This window comes from Lagenorhynchus albirostris, chromosome 2 (assembly GCF_949774975.1).
Source record: "Lagenorhynchus albirostris chromosome 2, mLagAlb1.1, whole genome shotgun sequence".
NCBI classification, from domain to species: domain Eukaryota; kingdom Metazoa; phylum Chordata; class Mammalia; order Artiodactyla; family Delphinidae; genus Lagenorhynchus; species Lagenorhynchus albirostris.
The window spans coordinates 77,943,905-77,959,734 of NC_083096.1; the positions used below are offsets into that span (position 1 = coordinate 77,943,905).

Genomic DNA, 15,830 nt, shown 5'->3' on the forward strand with positions numbered 1-15,830 from the left:
GGCATTGTTATTTATTAGTGGTATAACTTAGGGTAAGTTGCTTGACTTGTATGGGAAAAAAAAACCCTCAATTTTCTCATCTATAATTTAGAGATAATATAACCCATATAGAGTTATTGTGAGAATTAGATTTAATGTAAGGAAAGCACCCAGCCTAGTGCCTGGCATATGGTAGGCACCCAATAAATGGTAGTTACATGTAATTAAGAAAAATTAATTTTAAGTCATAATGAAGTTTGAACTTTTTAGTTTATATACTGTATAAACCATGCGTTTGAGATACACATGATCTTTTATACTTCTATGTAGCTCTTAAAGAAATACTATTTTTCTTGGTAAAAAGAAGAAAAATATGCAAAGAGTAGGGGGAAAGTGCATCCTTCTTCCCTTTCCACATAAACATTGAAACACTAGCTTGTCTCTTTTCCAAAGTACATAAATAACTATTGGTGTTTGGTTTAATCTCATTTTTGGTTGTTTGCTTACTTTGAAAGTCACAGGTTAGGCAAGACATCGTTCTCTGCCTGTGATATGGTCACAGAGTAAATGGCTGTCTTCATATGTATTTGGTTTGGCCAGCATAGTCTTTTAGAATACTTTGAGTGGGACCTGTACTCTGCAGTTTATTATAATTAATGTGAGTATAATATATGAATTAATATATATAAAAGTACTTAAAATAGTACCTGATATATATGGTAAGTTCTTTGGGTTGTTTACCTTTATTTCTTATCTTTCAGCAGTCTGTATTGTTTCATACCTAGTCTCTTCATACCTACATGTGTTTTAAATCTTTACATATCTGACTTTTGAAGGCAATTGAGTTTGAGATACCTGTTAAACCTTTTAACTTCACCTTCCTGAAGGTGTCTCCCTCCCAGATGATGACCCAGAGGCTGGCCAGGGGAGCAAGTTTTGCCTAGTGGCTATTGGCAGACTACAGGCAAGTATGAATTTTTCACATCTATATCACCCATTTTCAGTGGGAGAAAATCTCCTTCAGGATGTGTTCATGTTATTTTTTCTTTTACTCTCTGAATACAAATGAAGAATTCTGAAAAACTCCGAATATTTTGAGGAATATGGTATTCATAGTTAACATTGCTTCTCTTGGATTTAGCAGAAGCTGAAGAGAGTGAGAGAGAGAGATCTTTTCCTCTTTCATACTTTTAGCTTTGCAGTGCTGAATTTTCTATTTCCAACTAATTTCTTTTGCTCCTATACAATAGAAGAGAGATCTTTTCATTTTTCATTACATGACTAACAGTAGAGAATTGGAATTATTTTGATTCTCCTTATAAAAACAGATGATTCTTGGTTACTTGGGAGTATAATTTTCCAATCTGAATAGTGAATACCACCTAGCTAAATGAAAGTAAGTGGGTTTTAGGTTGAATGAATTATTACCTTTCTTTACAAAGTTCGTGAAGAGTACATGTGTAGGAGTGGAGCTAGGCCTCATGCCCTATCTGTGATGATCACTTTTTCCTTTTTGGATGGGTTGTGAAAGTTTAGAAATTCCTAAAATTGGAAACCTGATGGGAAATACATCTGTAAAGAATGGTGTCATTTTATCTCATTTTTATCTCTTTTCTTTCAGGTAACTAGTTCTCCCAACTGTATAGACATGAGTAATGTTTGTCAGCCAACGGAGTTCATCTCTCGACACAATATTGAGGGAATCTTCACTTTTGTGGATCATCGCTGTGTGGCTACCGTTGGCTACCAACCACAGGTGAGGAGCTGGAGCTATTACACCACTGATATTTAGGCTTCTGTTTTCCCTTTGCTATGCTGAGATTATTCAATCGTATAATTCCAGAGATAACCAAAACATGTCAGCCCCAACTCAGAAAAAGAGATGATCCTAGTCTGTTGATAGCTAAATATAATTTCAGCTTCCTACCAAGGTTATCATCTGATCTAGAAAAATATGGCTTGTGAAACCAGGCTAGAGCAGCAGGTACAGGTAATGTATTTCTTTTTTGTTAGTGATATTAATACAGATGATGATGCAAAAACTAGTTATAATGATTTGGCCACCTTTAGATAATTCATATAATCATCTAGTTGCATAGTAACCCATAAAGTATGCAAATTTAGCACCAGTTATTATGATTTATTTAGATATCTCATTCAGCAGACCAGGTAACTATGTCTGAATTGAGAAACAAGTCATTACATAAACTTTCAAAATTATAGCTGCCAGGAGGGACTTCTGTAAAGAGGTTGGTGCAAAAGAGATCTTGAAAAAGGAGAACAAAGTCAGAGAGCATTTACAGTACCTGATGCAACACCTGTTGTAAAGCTGTTGTTACCAACACAGCGTGGTGTTGGTGTAGGAATAGTTACATAGATCAGTAGATGAGAATCGAGTCTGTTCTCATATTTATGGTCAACTGATTTTCAACAAAGATGCCAAGACAATTGAAGGGGAAAAGAAGCTTTTCCAATAGATGGTGACGGAACAATTGTATACTCATAGGCAAAACAAAACAGAAAGAACTTAGACTCTTACCTCACACCGTACACAGAAATCAACTCGAAGATATAAATGTGTAAGTGCCAAAGTTATAAAACGTCTAGAAGAAGATAGGATAAAATCTTTGTGATCTTGAGTTAGGCAAAGATTTTTTTTTTGGCCACGTTGTGCAGCTTGCAGGATCTTAGTTCCCCCACCAGGGATTGAACCAAGGCCACAGCAGTGAAAGTGCCGAGTCCTAATGACTGGACTGCCAGGGAATTCCCTAGGCAAAGATTTTCTATATGACCCTAAAAGCATGATTCACAAAAGAAAAAATTTGGTAAGTTGGGTTTCATAAAAGTTAAAATTTGCCCTCTTAAAAGGGCATCATTAAGAAAGTGAAAAGACCAGCCACAAATTGGGAGAAAATATTTGTAAATCATATATCTGAAAAAGGATTTGTATCCAGACTAAAGAACTCTCAGAACTCATTAAGACAACCAGCCAGTAAAAAAGGGGCACAAGATTTGAATAGACATTTCACCAGAGAAGCAATATGAATGGCATATAAATAGTTGCTTGTCATTAGGAAAGTACAGATTAAAGCCACAATGAGATACCACTATATGCCCATTAGAATGGCTATCATCAAAAAGTACTGGCAGGAACATGGAGAAACAGAACCTTCATACATTGTTAGTAGATAAGTAAAATGGTATAACTACTTCGGAAAACCATTTTGGCAGTTTCTTTAAAAGTTAAACATACACTTACCCTACAAATTAGCAATTCCACTCCTAAGTATTTACCCAAGAGAAATGAAAACATATGTTCACACAAAGATTTATACACAGATGTTCATATCTGTATTATTCATAATAGCCAAAAAGTGGAATGTCCATTAACTAGTGAATGGATACACACTGTGTTATATCCATGTTAGAATATTTATGAGCAATAGAAGGGATATACTATTGATACATGGAACAACAGAGATGAACTTCAAAAATATTGTGTTAAATGAAAGAAGCCAGACACAGAAGACTACCTATTGTATGATTCCATTTGTATAGAAAAGGCAAAACTGAAGAAGCAGAAGCAGATCAGTGGTTGGCCAAAGGATTAGGAGCAGGGATTGACTACAAACGGGCAGAAGGGCACTTTTGGGTGCAGTGGACGTGTTCTAAAACTGAATTGTGGTAATGGTTGTACAACTGTATAAATTTATTATAGGTCATCAAATTAGAATTATAAAATTCATTTAGAATGAGTGAGTTTATCTAAATTATACCTCAAATCTGTAAAAAATTCAGTTAAAATAAATGTACAATATCCTGAAAAAGAAGAATGCTCTAGAGGTCAGTTGTTTAGCAGATTCCATCTTTTTTTGTTTGTCTTTTTTTTCCCCCCTCCACTCTTATCCATAATCTTAGGATAAAAGCAAGAGAAATGATTCCAAGTCTCCTACTAATGGCCCAGGAAAGTTAGATGATCATAAAAGTGTCAATTTTACTCTTCTTTTTCTCTTTTAGGAACTCTTAGGAAAGAATATTGTAGAATTCTGTCATCCTGAAGACCAGCAGCTTCTAAGAGACAGCTTCCAACAGGTAACTTTTTTTCCTGGTTTGGATTGGAATAGTATTTTAATCTAATATCTATTATTACATTCATTCCACAAATATTTATTGACTGCTGATTAACCTAGTACTGTGGCAGGCCCTGCAGTTTTATGTACTTTAGTACTTAACCTGTATTTTTAAGAAACAGAAAAGGACCAGTACTTTGAAACTATGGATAATGTTCAAGGTATTTTTGTTTGGCTTTGGCTACTCAGTGTCTTATATCCAAGGGGCTGTCTTTAAAGTATTTAAAATATTCTACACTTCACTGAACAGTGGATAGTAGTTGAAAAATTCATTTCATGGTTCTTTTATAGATAAGTGAAAGTTGGCTCTTAATTGTAAGCAAACTCTTAATTTCAGGCCCTAGATCCTGAAAACATCTGGCGAATTTAATTTCAGGACAGGCTTGGCTTTAGATAGTAGCTCTTACTTTATATTAGACTGGTTAGTTTTCCTCTTTAAACCTCAATAGTGTTTTTACTGATACAATGGGTATATAAGATAAAGCATTTAAAGCACAAAGGCCAACTTCTAGAGGAAATCAGACAATGGCAGTAAAAAGTCTCTCTGTCTCTAATTCCTCAGCATCACCTGTTCCATCCACTCACATTCCATGTACGGGTAGTCTTTTTTTTTTTTTTGTAGTGTAGTCTTAGAAAAGCTATTCTGACTTCTGTTGAAACCATTCAAAGCTAAGGACGTGGACTTCTGGCAGTGCGAGATGTTGTACAGTATATTTTAAATCCATGAAATTCATAATTCTCACACTTAGGGCCACAGAGTATCACTTTATCATTTCTAGAAAAATGTTTATTCCAAAGCAATGGGCCATATATACACTCTGTAATCTCATGTTTTTTATTCTGACATCAGTTGCTGCTATGATACTAGAGTACAGAAGCAAAGGTACTTTTTAATGTGCAGACTAGTTGCTGATACCTAGATTTTGATGTTTCTTATGTCTAGATGGATTTGTATTTCTTTTTGCTTTTCAGTACATAAATTTAGTTGCTATTTCTAGTGAAGGTTGTTTTTCTCTCTTTTTTTTTCTTCCCATTTTGGTTCTTGTCATGCTTTGTTTCACATTTGATTTTTTAAAATTTTATTTATGTATTTTAAATGTGCCATTTTATTATTGCTAAGTGAAGTATGTCCCGTTTTCTGTTATAATTATTTCTCAGTCAGATTGTAATGTCAGCGGTTACTGCCACACTCTTGTCAACTTAAACACAAATGTTATCACTTAACTTTTTCTTAAAAAGCAATTTAAAGTGTAGGTATTTTGAATTACTGGGCTTATACTTCATTGGCATGAATATGTACAGTAATAATCAGGTTTCAAATCCAGTACTTAGTTTGTATACAAATGTAATGATGTTCGTTGTGCATATATTATACAGTGAGCGCATGTATTAAAGACTACTTATTATTGTTTAAATGTAGATGTTCATATCTCATTTCTTTTTTATAATGTTAAATAAATGTTGTTCTTAAAAAAAGAAAAAAACACATAGCCTAGTGCTTGACATATAGTAAGTACCAAATAAATGTTAGCTGCTAATATTATTTTTTTTACTGTTAAGGAGGGGATTCAAAAGATTATTTTCTGTTCTTTGAGATTAGAAACTAAAATGATCTAAAATTGCTTTCTTTTAAAAAATAAAAGCAAAACAAAACTAAAGCCAACTTAGTTTCATTTATAGAAACCTTCATGGGTGCTATGAAAACAAATTCTCAGGCTTGGCAGAAAAAGCTAGGATTGAGGGGCAACATATAAGCTATGTTCAGTGTCATTAAACTTATAAACTCCTAGTAAATTTGCTAGATCAGTGTATCTTTAAGGGACTTTCTAAAGGAAGTGGGGAAAGGTAGTCTTTTCTCTCCTGGAATAATTGTTACTCCTGTTTGATATTGACAAGAGTGGTTAGATAGCTTGGGACTCTGAGAAGAAACATGATAAATATACCTCCTTATTGTTTAGTCACTTATTTTTACTCCCCAAAACAACAAAATGTTGTTTTGTTAGTAACATTGCAAGAGACTGTTACTTCAAGGACAGTGACACAAGGATCTTAAGGTTGTAAATGTCTAAAGAAAATTTTTTGTGGGTTTCAACTGATAGCATGAAAACTTTTTCAGGTGGTGAAGTTAAAAGGCCAGGTGCTATCTGTCATGTTCCGGTTTCGGTCTAAGAACCGAGAATGGCTCTGGATGAGAACCAGCTCTTTTACTTTCCAGAACCCTTACTCAGATGAAATTGAGTACATCATCTGTACCAACACCAATGTGAAGTATGTACCATAAAGACCTTTTCCAATGTTGGGATTTCTCACGGGCCAAGTCTGCTTAGCCTTATCAGGTTACCTCCTCTTCTACTTTTCTAGTAGTAAACACCATTATTTCTTCATCTTCCAACTTCTTAGAATTTGGGGTAGTTCATCCAGGTAGAGTAAATTTTTTTTTAATTTAATTTTTTACTAGAGTATAGTTGACTTATACAGGTAGAGTAAAATTTTAACGAACAGTAGCTTAGAGACTAGATTCTGAAATGTGAAAGGTTTGGTCAGTTGACCTTTGAACAACATGAGTTTGAACTGTGTGGGTCCACTTATATGCAGATTTTTTTCAGTAGTAAATGCTACAGTACTACGTGAGCTGCATATACGGAGGGCCGACTATAAGTTATACTCAGATTTTCGACTGCTCAGAGCGTCGGTTCCCCTAACCCCCGTGTTATTCAAGGGTCAACTGTATTTCAACTTTATGTTTCAACCCTTTTTAGAAAGGATTTTTTGTTGTTGTTGTTGTTTTTGTTTTGTTTTGCGGTACGCGGGCCTCTCACTGTTGTGGCCTCTCCCGTTGCGGAGCACAGGCTCCGGATGCGCAGGCTCAGCGGCCATGGCTCACGGGCCCAGCAGCTCCGCGGCATGTGGGATCTTCCCGGACCAGGGCATGAACCCTTGTCCCCTGCATCGGCAGGCGGACTCTCAACCACTGCGCCACCAGGAAAGCCCAGGATTTTGTTTTTTATACACCAGTTTATTACTCTAGTCTGACAGGAATTTTTTCTAGAGCAGGTATCTGCAAACTTTCTGTAAAAGACCAGATACTAAATATTTTAGCATTGTGGGGCATACAGTCTCTATTGCAGCTTCTCAATTCTGCTGTTACAGCACGAAAACAGTTCTAGACAAATGAAATGGATAAAGATGGCTGTGTTCCAGTAAACTTTTATTTACAAAAGCAGGCAACGGACTGGATTTGGCCCACAGACCATAGTTTGCTTTAGAGCATAGCTATATTCACTCTTTTGTTAGCTTCTGTTTCTCTGTTCCTTGATTCTTTTCTCTTTGAAATTTCTCAGCTTTGTAAGAAACAATTTTATTAAAATAGATTTCATATACCGTACAGTTTACTCATTTAAAGTGTACAGTTTCTTAAGTATGTCACAGGGTTGTGCAAGTATTACCACGCACACAAAAAAACTATTACCTCCAAAGAAATCCGGTACTAATTAACGGTCATCCTCCCCAAGCCGTATGTAACAACTATTCTATTCTGCGTCTCTATAAATTTGCCTGTTCTTATAAATGGAAACATATAATATATGGTTCTTTTGTGACTGGCCTCTTTCACCTAGTATAATATTTTAAGGATCATCCATGTTGTAGCATGTATCTGTACTTCATTTCTTTTTATTGCCAAATAATATTGCTTTGTATTGGTATACCACATTTTGTTTATCCACTCATCAGTTGATGGATATTGAGTTGTTTACACTTTCTGGCTACTAAGACTGCTGCTATGAACATTTGTTTACTAGTTTTTGTGTGGATATGTTTTTATTCTCTTTGGTATATACCTAGGAGTAGAATTGCTGGGTCACATGGTGACTCTATGTTTAATCTTTTGAGGAACTCCCAAACTGTTTTCCAAAGCTGCTGTACCATTTTACATTCTCATCAGCAATGTATGAGGGTTCCAGCTTCTCCATATTCTTGCTGTCTTTTTTTATTGTACCCATCCTAGTGGGTGTCGGGTGTCAAGGTACTTCTTTTCCATTTAATCTATCTGTGTAGAATTGGCCTTAAACCCACGTGTGAAGATCTGATTATGAATAATTAGCAAGTGTGAATAATATCGGTGACAACATTGAGTCTCTGTCCTCCAATTCAACTTTTAGGGCTTGTAAAGTTTAGTTCTTTGCTAATTAATTTTAGTATAACTGAGTGGATTCAGTTAGAAATTTTCATTAGCTTAGGACTCAGGTCATTGTAGTTTTTTGGGGTTTTGATTTTGTATCTTTATATTACAGAACAACAACTGTTTTGTATTTCTGTTTTGCTTAAGTTTTGAAATGTGTAAGTCTTTTTAAGAAGTTGTTTCTGGAAATAATGGCTTTCCCCATTTTTGCATACTACAGTTTTTCCCACTACAATAAGTTTTAGTTGATTCTTAATATTTTATTTTGTAATAAATACTCTTTGTAGAAAATTCGGAAGGTATTGAAAATAGTAAAGAGAAGGAAAAAAATTCTCACTATCCAGAAATAGTCTTTGTTAATGTTTCATTGTGTACTTTCAGTTTTTTACTTATGCTTTTTTTAAAACACAATATATGGATATACAACATATACATACACACATCCACAGCGACTAGGTATTGAATACCTGGAAGGAGTTAGAGCCCAAACAGGATGAACTCTTGTTCCATAGGACATAGTTTCTATTTGTACCATGTTTTCTGTAGTGTGAAATATTTGCTGAATCTGAAGTTACAGGTTATCATAGGATTGGACTTGAAAGGGGAATTGATCAGTGATTACCCCATGTACAGGTGAATCTATAATGTCTTATGTACAGACAGAGTCAGATACTTTTTTTTCTTTGTTCTCTCTACTCTTCATTTTCTTAGGAACTCTAGCCAGGAACCACGGCCTACACTGCCCAGCACAATCCAGAGGCCACAGCTAGGTCCCACAGCTAATTTATCCCTGGAGATGGGCTCAGGGCAGCTGGCACCCAGGTGAGAAATGGTCAGAGAATCATTTATTGAGCAGTGACTAGCCTGGGCTGGCGGCCGTATACAGTCCCACTTTTTTGTTTATTTGTTTGTTTTAAGCCCTTTCCCCAGATTCTTTTTAAAAATCTTTTTTCCCGTTTCTCTCTTTACTTGCCTTTAACATATAGGCAGCAGCAACAGCAAACAGAATTGGATGTGGTACAAGGAAGAGATGGACTAGCCAACTACAATCATTCCCAGGTTAGTGTGTCTTCTTTGAAGGATGGTGAGCATTTCCTTAAGAAGTATCCCTGAGAGCCAGTTAGAATATATTTGTATCTTTACATGAATTTTAGGGTTATTGAGTTGTCATGTTAAACCTTCTTGGTTATTTTTATCATTGTATTTCCACAGGTTTCTGTTCAGCCTGTGACAACCACAGGGCCAGAACACAGCAAGCCCCTCGAGAAGTCAGAGGGTCTATTTGCCCAAGATAGAGATCCAAGATTTTCAGAAATCTACTCCAACATCAATACGGGTATGTTTCTTCCTTATTCTCATTTTAAATTCTCATTTTCATCACTTACTGATGGGCCTACAATTGCCCAATCAGTAGTCTCCCAGTATATTTCCATTTAATCCTAATACCTCGTGAGTAAATAGGAACTTGCTGAACTAATATACTACAGCCCCTTGACTGGCCCTCCCCCAACTCCTTTTGGTCCACAGATCAGAGTAAAGGCATCTCCTCCAGCACTGTCCCTGCCACCCAACAGTTATTCTCCCAGGGCAACACATTCCCTCCTACCTCCCGGCCGGCAGAGAGTTTCAGGTGAGCCCCACATGTGTGTGCTACTTTACATGGCAACTGAGGGATTCAGTTACTGAATCCAAGTTTTATTCTTCCCTAACTTTCTCTGGTTATTTCAGACAAAGCAGTGGAACTTGTAGGCCTAGGATGAGACAAGCTTGTTTTTCTTCCTCCTTTTTCTTTGCACCTGTCCTGTTGCCATGTTCTAGGTTCCATCTCTGTGTGTCCTGATCAGTGTGTGACTGTCAGTCTTTCTCGTCTTTTCCAAATTCTGTTATCAAGTTTTCCTTAACCCCAGGGAGTCAAGGGAATCTAGGTATAGCACTAGATTGTCCTGTGATTCCTAGATTCTGTGATAAATGCACCTTTTAAATCCTTACCTCACTATTTGTTCACTCCTAGAAATAGTGGTCTGGCCCCTCCTGTAACCATTGTCCAGCCATCAGCTTCTGCAGGGCAGATGTTGGCCCAGATTTCTCGCCACTCCAATCCTACCCAGGGAGCAGCCCCAGCTTGGACCCCTAGCACCCGCCCAGGCTTCTCTGCCCAGGTAAACCTTCTCATCTGTCTGTCCCTTGTGTATTTTTTGTTTGCTTGGTTAGGCTTTTCTACGTATGTAAAATTATTGCTGTCTGTCTTAGACATCTTCTTTCCACCCCTCCATCCCCTTCCTTCCAATTTTTATCTTTATTGGGAGCAGCTAGATAATTAAAAACCATAGATAATACAAACATCTCAGAGTCCATAGTTTTCACATTCACCTTAAATCAAAAATTGCTCACAAACATCTTGAACAGGTTTCAGTTTCAGATTTGTTTTGGAGTAAATTCTGAGAAGTTTCCACTTTGGTTAGGGCTACAAAATACAGGGACAAAGGAGAAAATTAATCACTAATTTATACACAGTGATATCTATTTACCAAAATAAGAAAAATTGTGTTGAAAAATCCTCATATAGTATATATGTGTATATATAAAGTATATGTTAAGGCTAAAGCTAATGTCCTGTCATATGTTGATATATACTTATATTGCTAAGTAATATCTTAAATAAAAAAGCCAAAACCAGAAGTAAGCTCCAGAATTGTTATATGCAGTATGACCTCATTGTATAAAAAATGCATAGGAAAATAAAAACTGGAAGAAGTTATCCAAAAATGTTAACCATGGGTCTTTGGTGGTAGAATTATGGATGATTATTTCCTTTTTATTTTCCTTCCTTTTGAAAATATCCCACAGTACATATGCATTAATATTGTAGTGAGAAAAATGTTTAGTTTCCAAAAAAAAAAATCATTAGGAACAAATAAATGTGGTACAGACTAAATAAAATGATACAAAGTGTTTTTTCTCTATATATAATGCTATACTATTATTAATACCTCTAGTTTTTGTATAACTTTACAGTTTATAAAATGCTTTCGGTTAAGTCATTTTCGTTTAATTCTCACAACTCCAAATAAACGTTACTAATCCCATAGTTCTTTGTTTTTTGCAATTTATCACGTGTCTAAAAATAGTGTCAAGGGAGATTGGGAGTTAATTGGAAGAAATATACAATGGCATATAAGTAATGAGCTTGGCTCAGAAGAATCCAGTGATTGACAGAGGTAACATTAACTCTCACAGGAATGGCCTGTGCAATAATATTAATGTTCCATTTGTTCTCTACCCCTTGCTTTCTTTTAGCAGGTGGCTACCCAGGCTACAGCCAAGACTCGTTCTTCCCAATTTGGTGTAGGCAACTTTCAGACTCCCTCCTCCTTCAGCCCCATGTCCCTCCCTGGAGCTTCCACTGCATCACCTGGTGCCGCTGCCTACCCAAGTCTCACCAATCGTGGATCCAACTTTGGTGAGTTCAGACTAGAAGGAGAAATATCACACCACTAAAGTGAAAGGATTTTGGGCTTCCCTGGTGGCGCAGTGGTTAAGAGTCCCCCTGCCAATGCAGGGGACACGGGTTCCAGCCCTGGTCCGGGAAGATCCCACGTGCCGCGGAGCAACTAAGCCCGTGCACCACAACTGCTGAGCCTGCGCTCTAGAGCCCAGGAGCCACAACTACTGAGCCCACATGCCACAACTACTGAAACCTGCGCGCCTAGAGCCCGCAAGCCACAACTATTGAGCCCGCGTGCTTAGAGCCTGTGCTGCACAGCAAAGAGAAGCCACTGCAATGAGAAGCCCGCGCACCACAAGGAAGAGTAGCCCCCGCTCGTCGCAACTGGAGAAAGCCCGCGTGCAGCAATGAAGACCCAGTGCAGCCAAAAATAAATAAATAAAATAAATAAATTTATTTTAAAAAAAAGAGAGAGAAAGAATTTCGTAGTTAAAATTGCTTGCTTTTGTCACGGCTGTACTGACCTAACAAGGTGACAGTCCATTTGGAATATAAAACATACCCACATGAAAAAGACTTTAGCACATATAACAAAAAGCATGTAAAGTATTATAAATTTAATAATATGCAAGTATAGTGTGAATGAGCAAAGGACTCTTTGGAAAGGGTACCTAGAGAAGAAAAATGAATCTGAGACCAGGGTTTGAAATAGAAGAGGCATTGATTTGCAGAAAGAAGGGCAGAAAGTGTCTAGGTAAAATTAATTATTTGCATGTGATAATATGCTAGTTTCTCCTCTCTAGTGGAGTTAGCAGATTGAAGTTGTTTATTCTTCCTTGCTGTATTTTTAGCTCCTGAGACTGGACAGACTGCAGGACAATTCCAGACACGGACAGCAGAGGGTGTGGGTGTCTGGCCACAGTGGCAGGGCCAGCAGCCTCATCATCGTTCAAGTTCTAATGAGCAACATGTTCAACAGCCATCAGCACAGCAACCTGGCCAGCCAGAGGTCTTCCAGGTGAGAGGGTGAACAGACTTCAGAAAACCAGAAACTGGGAGAGAGTCAGGGAGGAGAGACAGAGAAGAAAGCATGCATGGATTCAGGTGTTTGATTGAGGTTAGTAAGAAGAGAAGAAAAGAGTCAAGACATATAGAAATAGATGTCATTAATTGAAAAGATTGTGAAGTTAGTGTGCTGCACAGCCTTTGACCAGACCATCGTTAGTGATGTGAAGCGCCATGTGAAGACATCAAAAAAAGTAATTTTGGCCCATTCACGGAGAACCGTGTGCCCGCTTGATAGTACTTTAGGTATAAAAATACTGAATACAGCTCTAAAGGTCTATTTACATACATCCTGAGGGGACTGCAAGAGTCAGCGGAGTAATCTCAGGTGGGACAAAGGAGGAGCTTAGTTTAAAACACAGGTCGAAAGAAGGCAAAACAAGGTTTTGGTGGAAAACATAATAGGATAAGAGATATTCCATATGTATCCAGAGGGGGGTTTTATGAAATGTGACAAGCAGAGTTTTCTCCTTTTGAAAATACTGAGGTCTAGAAAAGAGGGAAAATGTGGAACTGTAGGAGGAAGACAGAGAAGGAACTAGGAAAAAAGGTTGTCATCTAAAGGAGTCATTGTTGCTGGGAGTAAGGAAGGCTAAGAGAACTCAGCACAGCAGAAACTCTCTGGGGCCAGAGATGACAGTTCAGGGGAATGTTGGGAGGCAGCTTGATAAATGTAAAGGATCAAGGTGTGTGACCCAAACTTATTCTTTTTCACTTATTAGGAGATGCTGTCCATGCTGGGAGACCAGAGCAACAGTTACAACAATGAAGAATTTCCTGATCTAACTATGTTTCCCTCCTTTTCAGAATAGAACTATTGGGGTGAGGATAAGGGGTGGGGGAGAAAAAAAAGATCACCATTTGTTTTTAAAAAGCAAATCTTACTATAAACAGAATAAAAGTTCCTCTCCCTTCCCTTCCCTCACCCCTGATGTATACCCCCTTTTCCTTCTGACCTTTCCCTTGTCTTCCTTGTTTCTCTCTGAGAGAACATTTATAGAAGAAATGGAGTTGAATCCTCAAGGCTTTGGGGACCCTTTGAAAAACTGAGACTGGATAAGGTTAAGAATGCCTTTCCTTATGTCTCCTGACCAGAAATTTTGTGCAGAGATGATTTGTGCTGGGTCAAGGGGCAGGTTAGAGAACCTGGCATCCACTATTTGTCTTGGATACTATGGCTTATTTCTGGAAAGAAATTCTCAATAAGGTGGAGGAGGGGAGAAATGTCCTCATGTTTGAGGACCATGAAGCATGGTAGGTATACATGGGGCTTTAGGAAGTGAGCATAGGCTTTTTCTGCTGCCTGTGAGCAATTCCTCTGGAAAGAAACATGAGTAAGGAAGTGTGGGAGAGAGAGGGAAAGAGAGAGAGAGAGAGTGTGTGTGTGTGTGTGTGTGTGTGTGTGTGCGTGTGCGTGCATGCATGCATGCATGTGCACATGTGTGTGCATGAGCACGTGCACGTTTGTTTCTGTGTTTCTTTCTCCCTGTTGGGGAGTTATGCAAAATTTGTCCCAGATTTTGTCTTTCTTTGTGTTTTTTAAAGAGTCCTAAGGAGTTAACTCTTCCAGGTATTTTCCACTTAGTATTGCAGCCAAAGAGTATTTAAATAAATGTCTTTGCTGCACTTATATCTATGCCCAGCCAATAGGCAACTATAAGCAAGTATATAAAGTCTTCTATTGAAATCGTTGGTTTCTCATCGAACACATATAGTGATAAAGATGGGTCATTCCTACTTTTGGTGCTCTCACCTTATATGGAAGATCTGTAAACATTACAGAAGTAGGCTGGCAAGATAAACACTTTTAGAAACCCCCTACTTGGCCATAATGATAATGCTGCATTTTTCTGTCAGAATCACATATGATGTGTGTTCTGTAGAGGTTATATATGCATGGAAACTCAACTTCTTGGATTAGCAGTCCCAGTGAAAATCCTCACTGGTGGAGTTTAAACCAAATACCAAGCCTTCTTGCAAAGTAACCTCTTTCATCCCATTCTCAAAGTATCCAGTCTGCAAGAAACGGAGATTTAGGTCTCTTCTGGGCCTATAGTTCTTTCCTCTTTGCTCCCTTTCCAATCTTGAGATTGGATTTTGCTTTATAGTACAAGTGTAATAAATCCATGTGATAGATGGGACCTGGACTCCCATCCCGACAGGGTCACTTAGCAATTAACTATAGCCATATAAACGCGGATACAGGTTACTACTCTCACTCTTTCCCTTCCTCAGGTAACAGCCATGTGTATCGGCCTTTTTTTGTTTATTTGTTTGGCTCAGGCCAGTATCTTAAGTGCAAGATTGAATAAGGAGAAGACATACTAAATGTAGCCATAGGGGACTGAGGAACATAGGTGGCCTTGGAGAGGCTGAAAGAATGTCATTAGGTTTCCCTCCCTTTTGTCTCCAATCTGGTGCCAGGTAGTGGAATGGAAAAGGAGACAGTTTATTTTTTTATTCTATGTGCACACATACAATATACATATATATTTATATCACAGTTTAAGAAACCAAAAAGTTGAGTTTCCAATGAAATCCTTGTTTTTTAATAATCAGCTGTTTTTAAATGTGATCAGGACTATAATATTGTACAGTTATTATAGGGCTTCTGGGGAAGGGGAGGGGCGGGAGAAGATGCTCTGTGGGTTTTGTTTCTGCTTTTCCTTCAGGGTTTTATTTTTGATTGTTTTTTTTTTTCCTTGTTGGCCATTTCTGTACTGCTGGCATCTGTGCTGAGCCTTACAGTGGCAAAAATAATGACATGTAGCAAAGATTTTAAAACAAAATATTTTTTCCTTTTGTAAACTTTCCTGTGTTGTGTGATCTTGATTGCGGCTTTATTATTCCTTCCCAGCTCATAAACAACAAACACCCACAACTAGTTGAATCCATAGCTTGCGCTTCAAATATACAAACATAAAAGCACAGTATGTCTATAATTTCAGGAATCAGAAATCATAGGGCTCTGATCACTCAGCGTTCCTTGGTTGTCCTCCTGATCTTGACTCATTCTGAGTAAAATCATCAG

At 37.6% G+C, this 15,830-nt stretch overlaps 1 protein-coding gene across 2 annotated transcripts in view; it reads left to right on the plus strand.

Annotated features, from left to right (window-relative positions):
• ARNT (aryl hydrocarbon receptor nuclear translocator) overlaps window positions 1–15,607 on the plus strand; it is a 62,551-nt gene extending 46,944 nt beyond the window's left edge. The window contains exons 11-22 of one of the 2 annotated variants that reach the window (XM_060139031.1): window positions 867–943; window positions 1,601–1,735; window positions 3,997–4,071; window positions 6,226–6,377; window positions 9,001–9,111; window positions 9,276–9,348; window positions 9,502–9,625; window positions 9,817–9,919; window positions 10,301–10,448; window positions 11,587–11,749; window positions 12,586–12,752; window positions 13,522–15,607. In XM_060139031.1, the coding sequence (XP_059995014.1) occupies window positions 867–943; window positions 1,601–1,735; window positions 3,997–4,071; window positions 6,226–6,377; window positions 9,001–9,111; window positions 9,276–9,348; window positions 9,502–9,625; window positions 9,817–9,919; window positions 10,301–10,448; window positions 11,587–11,749; window positions 12,586–12,752; window positions 13,522–13,611 (1,418 nt within the window). In that variant the 3' untranslated portion in view covers window positions 13,612–15,607. The remainder of the gene's footprint in view (window positions 1–866; window positions 944–1,600; window positions 1,736–3,996; window positions 4,072–6,225; window positions 6,378–9,000; window positions 9,112–9,275; window positions 9,349–9,501; window positions 9,626–9,816; window positions 9,920–10,300; window positions 10,449–11,586; window positions 11,750–12,585; window positions 12,753–13,521) is intronic. The other variant, XM_060139032.1, reaches the window with a different exon arrangement.
• Window positions 15,608–15,830: the final 223 nt, after the last annotated feature.